Below are 17,372 nucleotides of genomic sequence, written 5' to 3' on the forward strand. Positions count from 1 at the left end.
AGAAAGAGTTATTCAATAAACAATGTAAAAAATAGAGACAAACAATAGGATGGGAAAGACTAGAAATCTCTTAAAGAAAATTGGAGAGATCAAGGGGACATTTTATGCAACGATGGGCATGATAAAGGACAGAAATGGAAAAGACCTAACAGAAGCAGAAGATATTAAGAAGAGGTGGCAAGAATACACAGAACTATACATAAAAAAGTCTTAATGACCTGGATAACCGTGATGCTGTGGTCACTCACCTAGAGCCAGACATCCCGGAATGTGAAGTCAAGTGGGCCTTAGGAGCATTACTACGAACAAAGCTAGTGGAGGTGATGGAATTCCAACTGAGCTATTTCAAATCCTAAAAGATGATGCTATTAAAATGTTGCACTCAATATATCACAAATTTGGAAACCTCAGCAGCGGCCACAGGACTGGAAAAGGTCAGTTTTCATTCTAATTCCAAAGAAAGGCAATGCCAAAGAATGTTCAAATGACTGTACAATTGAGCTCATTTCACATGCTGGCAAGGATATGCTCAAAATCCTTCAGCAGTATGTGAACTGAGAACTTCCAGCTGTCCAAGCTGGGTTTCAAAGAGGCAGAGAAACCAGAGATCAAATTGCCAACATTCATTGGATCATGGAGAAAGCAAGGGAGTTCCAGAAAAACATCTGCTTCACTGACTAGGCAACAGCCTTTGACTGTGTGGATCACAACAAACTGTGGAAAATTCTTAAGAGATGGGTATACCCCACCACCTTACCTGTCTCCTGAGAAACCTGTATGCAGGTCAAGAAGCAACAGGTGGAACCGGACATGGAACAACAGACTGGTTCAAAATTTGGAAAGGAGTATGACAAGGCTGTATACTGTCACCGTTCTTATTTAACTTTTATCCAAAGTACATCATGTGAAATGCCAGGCTGAATGAAGCACAGGCTGGCTGTTTTCTCCCAGAATCAACAGTGCTGGGAGAAATATCAATAACCTCAGGTATGTAGATGATACCACTCTAATGGCAGAAAATAAGGAGAAATTAAAGAGCCTCTCAATGAGGGTGAAAGAGGAGAGTGAAAAAGCTGGCTTTAAACTCAATATTGAAAAAATTAAGATCATGTCATCTGGTCATACCATTACTTCATTTCAAACAGAAGGGGAAAAGTGGAAGCAGTGACAGATTTTACTTTCTTGGGCTCCCAAATCACTGCAGATGGTGACTGCAGTCATGAAATTAAAAGACACTTGCTCCTCGCAAGGAAATCTATGACAAATCTAGTGTTAGTTGCTCAGTCGTGTCTGACTTTTGTGACCCCATGGACTGTAGCCTGCCAGGCTCTTCTGTCCATGAAATTCTCCGGGCTAGAAAACTGGAATGGTTAGGTATTCCCTTGTTGAGGGTATCTTCCCAACCCCAGAGATCAAACCCATCAAACTACACTGAATATTAAAAAGCAGAGACAATCACTTTGCTGACAAAGGTCAAAGCTATGTTTTTCCAGTAGTCATGTAGGGATGTGATCGCCGGACCATAAAGAAGGTCCAACTTTATGAGTGCCAGAGAACTGATGCTTTTGAATTGTGGTGTTGGAGAAAGACTCTTGAGAGTCCCTTGGACTACCAGGAGATCAAACCAGTCAATCCTAAAGGAAATCATCCCTGAATATTCATTGGAAGGACTCATGCTGAAGCTGAAGCTTCAATACTTTGGCCAGCTGATGCAAAGAGCCGACTCATTGGCAAAGACTTATGCTGGGAAAGACTGAAGGCAAAAGAAGGGACTGGCAGAGATGGTTAGATAGCATCATTGACTCAATGGACATGAATTTGAGCTAACTCCGGGAGAGGAGTTAACAGAGGAGTCTAGCGTACTATGGTCCATGGGTTGCAAAGAGTCAGGCACAACTTAGCACCCAAACAACAACAATGGTTGGTTTTATATATTTAGGAAAAAACATTATTTTACAAGTAAAGGCTTAGAGGCACCAGAAAACTCAAAAAGGTTATGAAAGATTTCACTATAGTTTAAACATGACTGAGTGAGATATGTTTGAGGTAACTATTGGACATGTCCAGGTCCTTGAGTGTTAAGACAATTCCAGGATCCTAGGGAAATCCATTAAAACTGCCGCCTATTAAAGATGGTTATAAATTGACTCTTCAGTGGGGAAAGATGCCAATTTTCAGACAGTCTCTGAAAGACATTTCTAGTAGGTATATTTATAAGCACAGTAAATACATTTAAGTATATTGATTTATATTAATAGCCTTAGAAAAAAGCAAAGTCTTGTTTATAAATAACAAGCAATATAGGTTGTTGAGATCTGCTGTGGTATGCAGGCATTGTTTCCTACTGAAAATTCATACTATTTATGACTCTTGAGAGTCCCTTGGACTGCAAGGAGATCCAACCAGTCCATTCTAAAGGAGATCAATCCTGGGTGTTCATTGGAAGGACTGATGCTAAAGCTGAAACTCCAATACTTTGGCCACCTCATGCGACGAGTTGACTCACTGGAAAAGACTCTGATGCTGGGAAGGATTGAGGGCGGGAGAAGGGGACGACAGAGAATGAGATGGCTGGATGGCATCACCGATTCGATGGACATGAGTTTGAGTGAACTCCGGGAGTTGGTGATGGACAGGGAGGCCTGGCGTGCTGTGATTCATGGGGTTGCAAAGAGTCGGACACGACTGAACTGAACTGAACTGAAAGGTAAAGATACTTATCTTAATCTTAAATGGGCACTAAAGATGGTCAACTAGTGCCTTAATAAGGTCAAAATGAGTTGCATAATTATGGAAAAACTTACTAAATTCGGGGAATGGATTAGATAGTAGTTGATTAGATAGACTGGAAAGTTAGTAAGGAGTCACAAAATACATGTACAAATTTTTTTTCATTTTAATTCATCAGGTACATTAGAGACTCTCTGAAGTTCTTGAAAATATTTGTACTTTTAAGTAAATAAAATTTCCATGCTACTTTTGGTAATGGCATTATTTTTGGCAATATCTCCACCTACTTTTTCCTTGCCTATTTCAAAGGAAAATTAGAGCACATGTAAATGGCAACCCACTCCAGTGTTCTTGCCTGGAGAATCCCAGGGACGGGGGAGCCTGGTGGGCTGCCATCTATGGGGTCACACAGAGTTGGACACGACTGAGGCGACTTAGCAGCAGCAGCAGCAGTGTCACAGTATCATTCCTGGTAGCCACCGTTATGAAGACTAGCTGTACTTCCCTTTGGAAGTACTGCATTTTAGGATTTCTATTTTTCTCTTCTTTTTGAATAAAATGAATAACAACATGAAATGTGCGAATTTGCTTTAATGTATAGAACATTAAAACTTGAACTTTCAAAAAATAGGATGAGAAAGATATATATATATATATATATAAACTTAGCAAATCGCTAAGCAATATGTATAGTATAACCCATTTTTATATTCCTAGAAACCCAGAGCCAGGGGATCCATGTACATGTATATTCTATGTACACATACATACTGTTGTAGGTATATAAAACAATATGAAGCTTGTGAACAACAGTTACCTCTGGTAAGTGGAATGGATAGGATGAACTTTTTGTACTTTTGAATTGTTTGGTGGGGAAAACATACATTTAAATGCTTGTTTTGAAAATCAGTAAAATTGCTCAAAAGTAGAAATAAAAATATAGTTGAACTACATAGTAAAAATTCAGTTGTTTGAATCTTATCAAAGTTCACAATTGTTTGAATTAAAGTTTTTACCTTTGTAATCATAGAATTTGCTGAGCACATAATGTAAACAAGCTCATAGAGACTGGTCAGTTTACTTAAACTGCTTCCAAGCATTTGAAACCACTGTGATATTATATTATATATGAATAAATTAATATACTTATAAAATTTAAAAATCCCTAAACAAATGGGAGAGTTTAAGTTCATTCACTTCTTAGGGACTTGAGAATATTAAACAAAAAATATTTAAAAATTAGAAAATGAATGAATTCACATATGAAATTAAAGAGAAAAATCATAAAATTATGCTTTCATCCCCTTTATTATACAACCTGAATGGCTATAAAGACAGATTTGCCTAGACCCGAGGTAATGGAATCTACTGCTTCCATTGATACTTCCTGGTGAAAGCTAGCTCTGGAGGGTGGGTGGGGGGCAACTCTCAAATAGTTTTCAGCTCTAAGATTCTAAGTGCCAAGGGGATTACTATGGCAAACAGTGTAAATATGCTGGTTCAGTCCAAGGTTGGACAGCCTCCATAAAGTAGGTCAAATTCCTTGCATTCCAGCCCCATCAGTTTCCAAGAAAGATAGCCCAATGCTGTCTCCTTCTGTACTACTGGAAAAGTCTAAGTGACCAAGTGCCTAATTTAATCTAGGAAAAGTTACTCCTTTTCATTTTGTCCTGGAAGAGAATACAGTATTGTGGAAAAGGCAGGTAGAAGGTGCATCATTAGAGGGCCAGGGGTTGGGTTCTGGTTCCAAAATTTTTAACATCCAGCTGAGTGATTTGGGTAAATCAATTCATCTCTAATGCTTGGTTTTATCATCAAGGAGAAGAAATAATTTTAGTCTCAATGACTCCTTTAGGTCCTAACATTCTCATTTTATGTTTTGTTTATTTTTTTAACAGAGATGGATCCCATGTGACATTTACCATGTAGTACTTGCAGTCTCCAGCTCCTTTACATTACAAAGGTATCAGTGTATGGAATAAAGAGAAAAAGCAAAAGAAATGTGTTCTTTTTCAAGGACTCCCAAAATCTGATCAGAAAAAAAGTAACCGGAAAGATTTCTATACATATAGTTTACAAAGATATTTTGTTATACCTTCCAATTATAATTATTCTTTAGCTTTTGAGTTTTCTGACACATATAAAAGACACTTCTCAAAACTTGTTTAAGTGATTCTATTATTTATACAATGACCTCCCCATTTATAAAATCCATCTGATGATTCCACTCAACCTCCCTAAAATTACACTGACTTCAAGAAGTGAAGATTTGGAGAGCACATAGTCTGCTGTGTTTTATGAAACCTATAACATCATAGTGTATTTCAGTCTTTTAAATTTAAGCTCTTAATAAAAATGTTTATATATATATATATAATTATATGTTACACTTAAATACATAAATAATTCATGCTAACAAAATTACTTAAAAGCTGACTCGCTAATGCATGTCGAGAATTTTAGGAGACCAAAATAACCCTCATTGACTTAGGGAGAGGGTTGATGTTCCTGTTGTTTTGTTTTAGTATTCTCCAGAGTAAAACTTCTCTACATTTTCTCTCACTTTTTATGCAGGATTATGTCTATTTCCTTCTGTCATATGTAGAGGAGTTAACTTCTCTACTGGGCAGCTGTTATAAATGAATGAGGTGAATCTGATGCAACATGAGTATGTCATCAGTTCAGTTCAGTCGCTCAGTCATGTCTGAGTATGTCATGCTGCTGCTGCTAAGTCGCTTCAGCCGTGTCCGACTCTGTGCGACCCCATAGACGGCAGCCGACCAGGCTCCTCTGTCCATGTGATTTTCTAGGCAAGAGTACTGGAGTGGCTTGCCATTGCCTTCTCCGGAGTATGTCATATGTTAAGCATAAAGCCATTATGTCTGGTTTGCTTTGTCTAGATGTTTTACTTTAAAATAGTACTTCTTAAAGACACTAATCATGGGACTAGCAAAGCCTGAGCAGAATAATGGCAGAATATTTCAGAATATGTTCTGAGAAAACAAATATTTCTTCCCTTTAATCCAAGAAAATGTGTGGAAGGTATCTTTATGAGATTATGAGGACTTTATAGATAGCAGGTCATATGCTTGCAAATATACTAGATATCAATAAGTAATTTGGCTTGCCTACATGGAATTTTCAAAGAAGTGATGGCACCTATTGAGCTCAAGGTTGATTTGTGGATAATTTAGGATTTAGACAAGGACTTATTTTCTTCTCTGATGTTTTCAGAGTATTAGAAAAATTAGGCTAGAGCAGATTTCGCATATTTGCTTCTCTTCTTTCATCTCATCTACATGAAAAGTATTTATTAGCAGCAGGATTAAGAAGTTTGGGATACCTACGCCAACTTCCCTGTCTCTCTGTTGGGTCTCCTGACACTTTGGAAATGGGTGATAAGTTTGATAAATGATTTTCAATATCCTTTCTTTTCTTTCTCTTCAGAGCTGCCAACCAAGGAGCCTCAGGTTATTTGGACCACATTCAAAGGCCTGTGTATTGAAAATGGATTCCTAGATCTCTGCACTCAAATTATTCTAACATCAAGAAAGATCTCTCTAAAGACATAGTAATGAAGATAAACAGCATACTGCAAGAAGGAGTCTGCAGGATCTCCCATGAACAAGGTCAGTAGTTCAGAAGGCCTTTGTGGGAGAAATCAAGATTTATTCAGTGTTCAGTTATACTCTAACAGAGTGGAATTACATTTTTCACTTGCAGTAAGACTTGATTCCCCTACTTAAAAAAATACAGCCTGATGTTTTGTATGTCAGTCAAGTTAAAAACCTCATTTCAGGAAGTTTTGCTTGGTTTACATTGTGTCATACATCTGTGCCAGGCTAGAACACTGAATTCTTAGTCGGTGACTAATAAAGAAGAACTGATTTTAACTTAAAAACTGGTAAGACTGAGAAGGGAGCCTTTTCGTTCTTCTCTTTCTTCTTAATCTTACCTCATACTTCAGAACAGCCTCTGAGATTTCAGTTGAACATTTCATTTGATATGAATTATTCTCTCACCAAGATAGAATCTTTGTTCACACACAGAAAACTTCTCCAAGGAAAGCAGTATACAAATGCCAAGAATTCTCAGATAAAATGACAACTGCCACATGTCAAACACAGAATACTCACTACCATGCAATGTGAGTTTTTCCTTTCAGTGGTTGTTTTTATCAGTTTTCAAATATGCAAAGATACACATAACATGCGACTTTTCCAAACCACAAGGAAGGTTCTAATAATACAGCATTGCCCCATACTAATCTAGCTTTGGGATACCTTTATAATCAAACGTCGGCGAATAACTCGGGTAGTGACTCTCTGTTCCTCCTCTGAGCTTGAATCACTCTCACTGCCTTTCAAGTCCTGATAAACGCATTTTTAGTATAATTTTACCATCACATTTAAAAGAAAAGACATTCTGAGAAAGGAAATCAAAAAAGAATTACTTTTTTACTTGCTAGATCTCCCTCTAAGGAAAATCATGTTGTATATTTGTGGAAATCTTAAAAAAATTTAAGTGAAAGGAAATTTTGAATAGGATTCTAAATGAAATTACTCTGTATATGTATGTGTATATATGTATAAATATTAGTATAAAGCATAGATAAAATATATATATTTAATTACTTTGACCTTTACCTGCATATATATACTTATGTGTATATAAATGCAATGCATATATAAATGCATAAATATACATATGCAGGTAAAGATCAAGATAGTAAAATTGTAAGTTCTTAACAATTATGGAGACTGGCATCAGAAACTACATACATGCTACTAATTATTAGTTTGGGGAAACAGTATAGATTTAAAACTAGTTTAAAAATAAATATTATACATTTGACATGAATGTATAACCTTACAATTAAGGCCATCTTTGACTTGATCTACAGAAAAAGGCATAGTATTTCTGACTTTTATGATATTTTGGTCAGATTTGACAACTTTATCAGAAGCTATTTTGAACATTGCAAAAGGTATACAAATATATCAGCATAATTTGCACCTAATACATAATTGGAACTCAGTAGATGTTTATTCCTTTATTCAAATGAAAGAATGTAAAATAGGTGAAAGTCTGAGGTTTTAAAGAAATGATATGAAATTAAAATAGAAAATTTCATATAGATAACTACAGACAAGAATATGGTAATTATACACAATATTAATTTTTAGGTGATAAGAATAGGAATAAGGAAAAACTACCAAGTTAGAGTCATAAGTCAAAGGGAAAATTATCTTCAGTTTTTACTTAAATGTCATGGTCCAGGAGTACATACTGAATAATTTTATTTCTAAATGTTAATGGAAATGATTTCAGTATTTTGTTTTCTAAGTGTTCTAGTTATGCCAATCTGATAGTCTCAGAGACAGAAATTGTAGCTAATATTGGTAAAAATAGGAAAAATATGTAAAACTATTAAAGGAGGCATAAGTGTTAGCAAAAATTAATGAAATGTTATTCAAATACAACAGATAATAAAGTAGGCCATTTTCACCAAAGGTAAACTTGTCAAATATTCTAAAATGTTACAGTAATATCAACCTTACCTTTGTAGGAGATTTCATCTGAACAAAATACCCTATTGAATAATATGGTGTCAAAAGGAAATAGTTTTTAAGTTACTTACTCCTTGCAAAGATACTGACTGATAAATTGCCTATTACTTTAAAAATTTTTAAGAAAAGGACCATGCATTCTGGACACTTAGAATGATCTAAATATTGTGAAAGGGGCCCTTACAATGGCTAAAAAATGCAGGAAAAGGTAAGACAGATTCATCTTGCAAAAGCATTACTGAGCATTCAGCGATTAATAGATGAGGCAGAAGAGAAAGTTAAACCTGAATTATCCATATACAGAATCTTAGACTAGGGAAAGATTTTCACTGAGACATTTAAAAGCATAAGAACATATGTTTAACGATAAAGCTAGATGTCAATTATATCATAATCCTATCAAGAATCATCTGAGACCAGCCCCTCACATAAAGAAAAAGTGGCCATTTGGCTAATATTTGTTCCATTTTTCTCTGTGGAATCTCTGCCAATATTAAGGTGAAGGGTAGAGAGAAGATGGTAGTAGAATATTGATCAGGATTCCTTTTAGAGAATTCTCTAGGCAGTGGCACAGAGGGTAACTTGGAAACCAAATGGAATTTTTCTGAGTTCTCCTTGCCATGGGTTGCTGGATGGAAAGCGGTGGAAAGTAGCAGAATTTTACCTTGTAACAGCAGGCAGTCATCCGTGTAAGAGCTGCACCCGGACTTTTGACCTGATTTTTCAGGGGACAAAAAGGGGGCTTTCATACATCCGATGACCTAGTTGGTTGCTACTGTACTACGGTCTAATCACAGAAGAGACATCCTGAACATCTTCGGATTTCTTGAGAGGTCAGGCTCTTATCTTCTGGAAGCTTTAACTTCATTATGAATTGCTATACTCCTGAAGACATTTTGCACTGGAGTAGGACCAGTGACCAACACTAAAGGCACAGACTCACTTATAAGAAATCTCAAAAACATTTTCTAACAGTGATTATTTTCCATTACTGATGAATTCAGCTGCATTTCCATCCAGGGTTAAGCCTTTCATTTTCAAATGAAAATGGTTTCCCAGTGGGCAATATGTAGGCACATGTACACACATAGAAATACTTACTTACATTTATATTGTCATTTGATTTCAGAACTTTCCTATTAATTTCTAATGGGCTTGTGTGGAATACATTTTATCGTTAAAACATCACTGTGTAGCAACTCCCTCCTATAGCTCCTCACTATAGTTTGTGGGCTCATTTTAAAAGGGAACGTTCCATCCAAAGTCATACTGCTTAAATATACTGAGAGTTAACAAAAAGGCAGAAATCAATACTCAAAACAACACTTGTCAGGAAGGAAATGAAAGAAAAGCCTGAGAATTTTACTTCCTCTCACTTTCCTTCCTAACAGGCAGGAAAATAATTAAAAAAAAATAGCCTGCAGAAGGGAAAAGGAAAGGATATGATTAGTTAATAAGCTGATAATTAGCTCCTAAGTGATTAGAAGTTTACTAAATTTTTCTAAACTTAAAATTAATCATGGGTTCATTATTTTACAAAAGATTTTTTTTCTACCCAAAACACTGTAGATCTTAAGTAAACTCGATGTTTTATGGAAAACTTCAAGTACTACTATTCCAAAGATGTATAACTCAGTCTATGTCTACTGCATAGTTCATGAAAAGACACAAAAATTGAGACAGCAAAAAGCAGTCAAAAATGTAGGAAACAGAACTGATGTTAATTTTCTTATATCCATCTATGAATCATAATTTCAATTAAAAAATTTTTTAATGTCTAAAAATGCTTACCCTCAAAGAATAAAGAAATCTTATTTCTTATAAAGAAATAAATAATATAAAGAAATCATATAAATACTAAAAGCAAGCAAATAATTATGTGACGGTAAGGTTTTTAAATTATTAAAAACAAATATTAAGATAATTATCAACTTAGATATAAAAGTTATTAAAATGCTACATTTTAATAACTACATTTTAATGCTACATTTCTAAAGATAATTATCAACTTGATATAAAAGTTATTAAAATGCTACATTTTAATAACTACTTTTAATGCTACATTTCTAAATGTCATCAATCAACAGTAGTACACCCACCTCATTTTATTCTTGGGAACTGTATTCCTTCAATTTTTAAAAAACCCTTTCAGGCAACAGAACTTACAGAGCTCGTAGTTGGGTCACATGCTAGCAACTTTTTAAATTGTGTAAAAGAACCAGTGAGGGAGAGGATAATTATCCTCCATCCTCAAGAATGAAGACAAGTCAGGAAATCTAAATCGCAGACAGAATTAATATTGGATCTTAAGATACTTCCTACTTAACATCCCTGTAATTTCCCTTCTGAAAAATGGCTAAAAAGATGTTTATTCCTAATGAACAAAGGTATGACAGCATACATTTTACTCAGTACTTTCTTTACTCCCATCGTTAGTGTTACCACTTTTGATCACATATTTATAATTTGGAAATAGTAAAGAATATTGGGCCCAGTGCTACAAGATTAATCAAAAAAATTGAAGAGTCAGGACTTTGAGATTAAATGATAGCATAGTAGAAGACTAGATGACGTACCTTCTGCTCAGACCCGTTGGACCCCTCTTCTTCATGGAGGTTAAGCCTTGGCTTGCCATCTGCAGGAGAAGTCCTACTCATCTTTTTCATACTGACAGGCACACAGGGTTTAGGCTCTTCTATTACAAACTTGCTGGTTTCTTCTAGAGCCTTCTGATACGCTGCTAGTGATGATGCTGGTTCATCAACTCGACCAGATCCTTGTTTTGGCTTCAGAGTTTCCTTTGCACTCTGTTTCCCTACATCATTTTGGGATTCTGGAAAGTAAGATTTTGTCTTTGCTTCTGGAGTGACTTCTGCATGGCTTCCGTTTGCTTCAAATTTTCCAGACTCCCCTTTGAGATAGGAGGTGATGGAATCCCTACACTGGTCAGGGCTGCAACAGAGAAAATGTGGAAATTTACAATAGTAACATATAGCTGCAGATGGGCTTCAGAGGCTCTGAATTTTCAAAAACCATGTTTTTAACTATTTTTGAAGACATACAATAGAAAAGTATAAAAAATCCGGTTATTGGATTTCAAACTGTGGGGGTGTATCATGGGTGTGGGGTAAGGAGATGATACATAGGCTCCAGGCTTCCTCTGCACTCCAGCCACCAACCTGGCTTCTACAGCCAGGTTTGTACTTCTACAGCCCCTTGGGTTCATGGACATACCCAGAGTTCCAGACCCAACAATCTAAAAGAGGTGGAGATCTCAAAATGCTTTTCCATTATTGCTAATGAAAAAACTGATGACAAAGGACAAAGTGAATTCCTATGATGAGAGTTCTGGTATCCCCAAGAACCCTATGTTCCAGTCTCTGTATATGTTTAAAATTGTGAATTTTACCGTCATGCTTTTCCAGACATGGAATAATCATGAGAACCTTACTTGGATTCTCATTTTTGTCCACTCCTGACCTCTGCTGACTCTCCTTGATGCTCACCTGATGCTTCTACTGCCTGTGAGAACTGTTTTCCTTTAGATTCTTGAAAATCTTTCTCTTCCATTGCTTTCTTTTAAAGTGGTTTCTAAGTTTTACTAGTTTCAATATAGACTTTCTATTTTCTAGTTTGTATATTGTTTTTAACATCTTTGATTATTACCTGTAGAATTCTGAAGACAGTAAAAGTGGAGCAATGTTTCCTGTGTAATATGTATATTATGCATATGTATGTGTATTTCTTATAAATCAGATTCTGAATAAACACCTTTCTCAAACATATTAATAGCAATCCTATTCCATATGTTTAAGGACAGACAGTCCCAGCATACTGTGAAGACTCTATATGATAACTATATCTAACTCCTAACTATAATTTCCTCTTATGCAACTATAAATTATGTGACTATATCTGAACTCAGACATCAAAACTAGTACTTTATCTTGTCTCTATTGTCTCTTTTTTGTAGGCTAAACATAGAATTCATTGATGTTACAATTCTTCAAAAGGAGTTTTGTGAAATCTTCTTTGCAAATGTCTATATCCTCTTTGGGAATTTTTATTGAGCAAGCAATATGAAAATATTAAATATGATTGTAAAATAAGCCAGGTAAAAAGAACTGATGTTAGGTTTATCACCAGTTGCCACTGAAGTAAAATACATTTTAATCTGATGTGTGTATAAAGAAAAATAAAGCTAACTATTACTGCGAGTCTATTTGCTTCAGTCATTGGGTAGGTATGCTACAGGCTTTCTTTTTCAATCTATAAACCTGTTTGAGGAAAGTAGTAGTATTCTTATCTTTGAAGTCGATTACAGTGATGTTCTTAGAACTTAGAAATTAAAGTCATAAAGGGCAAAACCTAGTGATGGTGGGGTCTGAACCAGTGTCTGAAGGACACTGGCTCTTACCTTTCTACAGGAAGGCCACTACAAAAAGAGCCAGCTTCATGATTGGGTAATTATTTTAGTTATAAACAAATTTCTATCATGCCAGTATTATTGGGGGTAAAGAATTACATATTAAGTAAATGTCGCTTAGTTGTGTCCTACTCTTTGCAACCCCATGGACTATACAGTCCATGGAATTCTCCAGGCCAGAATATTCGAGTGGGTAGTAGCCATTCCCTTCTCCAGGGGGTCTTCCCAACCCAGGGACTGAACCCAGGTCTCCTGCATTGCAGGCAGATTATTTATCAGCTGAGTCACCAGGGAAGCATATGCTATGTTGCAAATTATATAAAATATTCATGTAGAAAAAAGGATATATAAAATGTTGTTTTTCTTAGTATGATAAGGACAGATGATTTTTTTGCTTCTCTGCATTTTCTATGACAAGACATTTAAAAACAATATCTAAAAGATATTCACCAAAATTTCAGTGATGGTTATTGCAAATGATGACACTGTATTGATTTTTAAAATCTATATTTAAAAATTTTGTTTAGTAAGCATATTTATGTTTGAAGTAGGAAATAATAGAAATGCTTATATTTCTATAAGACTAGAATTCTGTTTATTACATTTTTAAAATGAGCATTAATTACTGGCTATGTGAAAAGAATAATAGAACAGGTAATAAAATAGAAAACAGTAGACTTCTAAAGTAAAGAAAGTGCGTCCATCTTTAGCATGTATAAAGCTTTTTATATTTTACTTCAGCTAATTATCAGTAGCTTTAAAAATTATATTTGAGTTCAGTGTAACTTCCCCTCCCTAGATTAGCAAAATGAACCAACCTTTCAAGGCATATATTATCCCAAAACTGAAACGGTAATTTTAGAAAAAGAGTAACTGCTAAAAAGCATATATTTAAAACAGATTATTGGAATTTCTTGGCAGTGTAGTGGTTAGGACTGTGTGCTTTCACTGACAAGGGCCCAGGATTGATCCCTGGTCATAGTATCCTACAAGCTGTTTGGCGTGGATGGATGGATAGATAGATAAATATATAAACTAACATGTAACCTTCATTTCAGTTTCCTTTTTCTGACCCAGAGCCATACCTGTCATCCAGTCGATCTAGTAACCCACCAGTTATTCTTCGAGCTTGAGCAGGGGACTCTAGGTTTCCACTTGATGTCTCGTTCTGCCAACCTGTAATTGAAGACATTTCCAGTTCTTCTTGCTGAACACGTTTAAGGATAGCCTGTACTTTTTCTTCTGTCATCTCCTCAGACTCTACTCCTTCTTTAAGTTGGATGTCCTCATATAGAGATTTGAGTCTTTCTTCCATCATCTCCTCATCAGGACCAGATTTTCCTTTCTCTTGCTGTTCAGAGCTTACTCCTACTTTTCTAGTCTGCTTCAATGGCTCTGCTGGTTTAACATCTTTTGGGACCCCAGCCATCCTTCCGAGGTATTGAGGATACTCACTCAGACATATATTCTCCAACTGGCTCTCATCTACATCCACTGCTTCGGGTATTTCTGTTAAAGGCATTGAGTCTTCAAGTTTGCTGTCTTCTAAGGACGTGTCTTCTGCAGTTACAACTGGAGGTCCATCTGCTGAATGCTCTATGTTTCCCTGGGAAGGCACTACCCCGTCACTCAGTCTACTGGGGGTTCTAAGGGGAGATTCTATGCTAGAGAGATCACTAAAATAATCATCTTGCTGGAAAGGGGTGGGAGGTGTGTAGTGCAACCCTGTGGGAGTTTCCAGTTCCACTTGAAGGGAAGGATAACCTAGGGAAGACAGTACATTTGGACTGACTGAAATGAATCAGAGCACATCAAACAGAAACACATGGGATGACTTAAATTATATTAGTTATGAAAATGTATGATGAAGTACAGAACAATGTTGATAAAATTACTGGTTTAGTTCAAATACTTGTAATATAATGAAATAAAAGACTAGTGGCAAACTATAATAAAATAGAATACTAGTTAATTAAGATATAAGTTGTTTCCATTGGTTTTGGTAATTTTAATACAGTAACTTACATTCACAAATTTAATCCAATATAAAGTCAGCTGTCATTATGTAAGATACATTTATTCCATGGCCAGATTAATACCTTTCTATCAATACTCTTCGCATGCAAAATCCACATTGTGGTGGACTGAATACCACAAACCATAAGAAATCAATTTTTATAATTACTTATAACTTATTTTAAAAACTGTACATAAGAGTGATGCTACTGAATTCTTAACTCTTACTTATTTCATATAAAATTTACAATAAAAATGAATTTAATCTTTGGAAAGAAATGACTACTAGATTTTAGAGCAGTAGCACTGTGAAAAAAAAGTCTAGAAAGATGTTAGGAAAAGGATTTAAAAGGCAGATAAAGTAGAAAAGACTCCATGTAAACTTTTCAGGTATCATAATGTGACAGAGATGAAAAGGTTGTGTACGTATGGAAGTCTTGGTGAACTTGGTGGTAGGGATCCACTCAGAACCACAAATCAAAGAGAAAAAAGAAATGATACACAACAGACAGGAGGAAAACCACTTGCAAAGAGCCTTTGAATGTTCATGACAATCCTATGAAACACAGAGGCTTACGAACCAGCCTGCACAAAGGGGAAGGAGGGAGCAATTCCCGGGTTTTAAACCTTGCTGTGTGTACTGAGGCAGTATTTTTCTCCTTCAGCAGAGAGAGAAGTCAACAATGGTCTGGTCAAGGTGAGGAAAGGAAGTTTCACAAAAGTTCAGCAAAGAGGAGAGACAGGAAAAAAAGGCAACCAGGCACATTTTCTGACTTATTGGTCTACAAAACTGAAGTATAGTTTTTCCATTAGTCCAAGGTAAATATCAATTTAGCTTTGACTGTCAATTCAACTTGCTATAGGTTGTGAACATTTTTTATGTTATGGTCACCCATAAACCAAAATGTTGAAAATTTGTCTAAGAATACATGAGCTTTATAATCTGCACAAATAAAGTGGACTTCATAAACATTCCTAAATTTCCCTAAGAATTTAAAAATAGGGAATGTAAAAATATTAAGATGTAGCAACAGAAAGTCCTTATAAATTTAATAATATTCTGATTCTAGAATGTTAAAATTAAATGAGACTTTCAATTCCATTGAATACTTTCATTGTTTTCTGATGATCTTGTTTATTAGAACTACTTTTCTTAAATTTCCCAATAAAGAGTATTAAAATATTCTATAAATTGTAGTTTGGCAATAATTCAACCTTTGATATAACACTGCTCTATCTTTATCTTGTGCGCAGGGAGTCTGGGCCCCAATATATGGTCTCACCTATAAGACAAAGCCTTGAAGAGAGCTTTTTTCCAGGTTCTGTAGTATTTATAAACTTAAAAAGAAACCACTTTTGACATTATTACCCACATGTTTATGTTACAGGGATAACAAGGTACACTTTAAATTTCTGACTGACTTTAGTAAGCAGAAACTTTCTAAGAATTTTGAGATCTTTTGTCATATGTGCAGATTTGTAAGTTATTGATTATTGGCTAATTTTTATGTTTAAAAATGGGAAAATAATCACCATATTTTTCAAAAATTGAAATAATAGAAAAATATCCTTAGCTCCTCTTCTTGCCTCCACATAATCATTTTTTACTCAAAATTCATTATAGGAATAAATTTCCATTTATGATGGTAGATGAACATCTTGAAAAACATATTTCTAATACTTTTCTTAAAACTTTGATGAAAAAAAGCCCCAACTTACAAAATAAAGGAAAATGACAATATTATTATATAAATTAAGCTAATGTAAAAGAGGAATTATTATGTTATTGGCGACATCTATGCTCATTGAATTAGAAATTATGCTACCTTATTATACACAATGGATAAGGTTTTGCCAAACAAAAAAATGGCAGCCTATGGAGTTAAAATAATGCTAAATAACTAAAACAGCTTTTTGAGTGATATATTAGCCTCTTTCAGCACATGCTTAAATAATTGGTTCTCAAAACAGTAATTAAGCATTTTACTTAACAATTTGTATAATAACCCACAATTTGATTTTACCTATATAGAAATAGAAGAGTCTTCTTGTGTTTTAGGTTAATGTAAAAAGTGACAAATCAACATGTTCTCTAGATATTAAATTCTCTTCCATTTGGTCATATAAAAAACTTGAGATACCAACTCTTTCAGTTAACTTATGCCTTTATACCTCATTTGTATTTTATATATCAGACATTTATCAAGTTTGTTCTAACAGAGTGTTTGTTTGCAGACTGTGGCAGAGAATAAGCTGTGAAAATGAGAAATTAAGTCAAGCAAATCACAATTTAGTTGGTTTTACATGACTACTTTGTCCTACTGCACTTTCAAATTTTACCAAATGATTAAGTAAATATGAACACTAAATTCAATTACCATCCACAGGGTCATGGAAAACATTGTTCTCATCTGCAAAACTTCTGGTGCCTGAAATATTTCCATAATCAAATATTGGTCCTTCTAGCAGAGTCACTATATCTATTCGATTAATTTTTGTCAAGACCGAAGTTAAGGCATCAGCTGAAAAAGGATGAAAAAAAAAAAACGGTTGAAAACCCAATTACATTATTTTCTTTTACATCCTCACAATATTGACATGAAGGCCATGGCTTTCTTGACCCTCCTGAC

General features: G+C 35.0%; 1 protein-coding gene and 1 long non-coding RNA gene across 16 annotated transcripts in view; one reads left to right on the forward strand and one right to left on the reverse strand.

Moving 5' to 3' along the window:
* The window catches only part of ANK3 (ankyrin 3), a 765,692-nt gene that overhangs the window by 24,854 nt on the left and 723,466 nt on the right, over positions 1 to 17,372 (reverse strand). For 6 of the 13 annotated variants that reach the window (XM_088841902.1, XM_088841899.1, XM_088841900.1 and 3 more), the window contains 5 exons: positions 17,121 to 17,264; positions 13,812 to 14,490; positions 10,877 to 11,252; positions 8,965 to 9,015; positions 7,014 to 7,100 (listed from right to left, as the gene is read on the reverse strand). In XM_088841902.1, coding sequence (XP_088698028.1) covers positions 7,014 to 7,100; positions 8,965 to 9,015; positions 10,877 to 11,252; positions 13,812 to 14,490; positions 17,121 to 17,264 — 1,337 coding nt within the window. Of the gene's footprint in view, positions 1 to 7,013; positions 7,101 to 7,191; positions 7,195 to 8,964; positions 9,016 to 10,876; positions 11,253 to 13,811; positions 14,491 to 17,120; positions 17,265 to 17,372 lie in introns of all 13 variants that reach the window. The other 7 variants (XM_088841906.1, XM_088841904.1, XM_088841905.1 and 4 more) reach the window with 3 other exon arrangements.
* Positions 1 to 17,372, forward strand: part of LOC129555812 (uncharacterized) — a 41,167-nt gene that overhangs the window by 18,863 nt on the left and 4,932 nt on the right. For 2 of the 3 annotated variants that reach the window (XR_008685816.2, XR_008685817.2), the window contains exons 2-3: positions 4,629 to 4,693; positions 6,178 to 6,359. This is a non-coding gene — a long non-coding RNA (uncharacterized LOC129555812). The remainder of the gene's footprint in view (positions 1 to 4,628; positions 4,694 to 6,177; positions 6,360 to 17,372) is intronic. The other variant, XR_016038729.1, reaches the window with a different exon arrangement.

The sequence above is a fragment of the Moschus berezovskii genome, chromosome 12 (assembly GCF_049115385.1).
Source record: "Moschus berezovskii isolate FMDL1 chromosome 12, NW_MosBer_1.0, whole genome shotgun sequence".
In the NCBI taxonomy this organism is placed as follows: Eukaryota; Metazoa; Chordata; class Mammalia; order Artiodactyla; family Moschidae; genus Moschus; species Moschus berezovskii.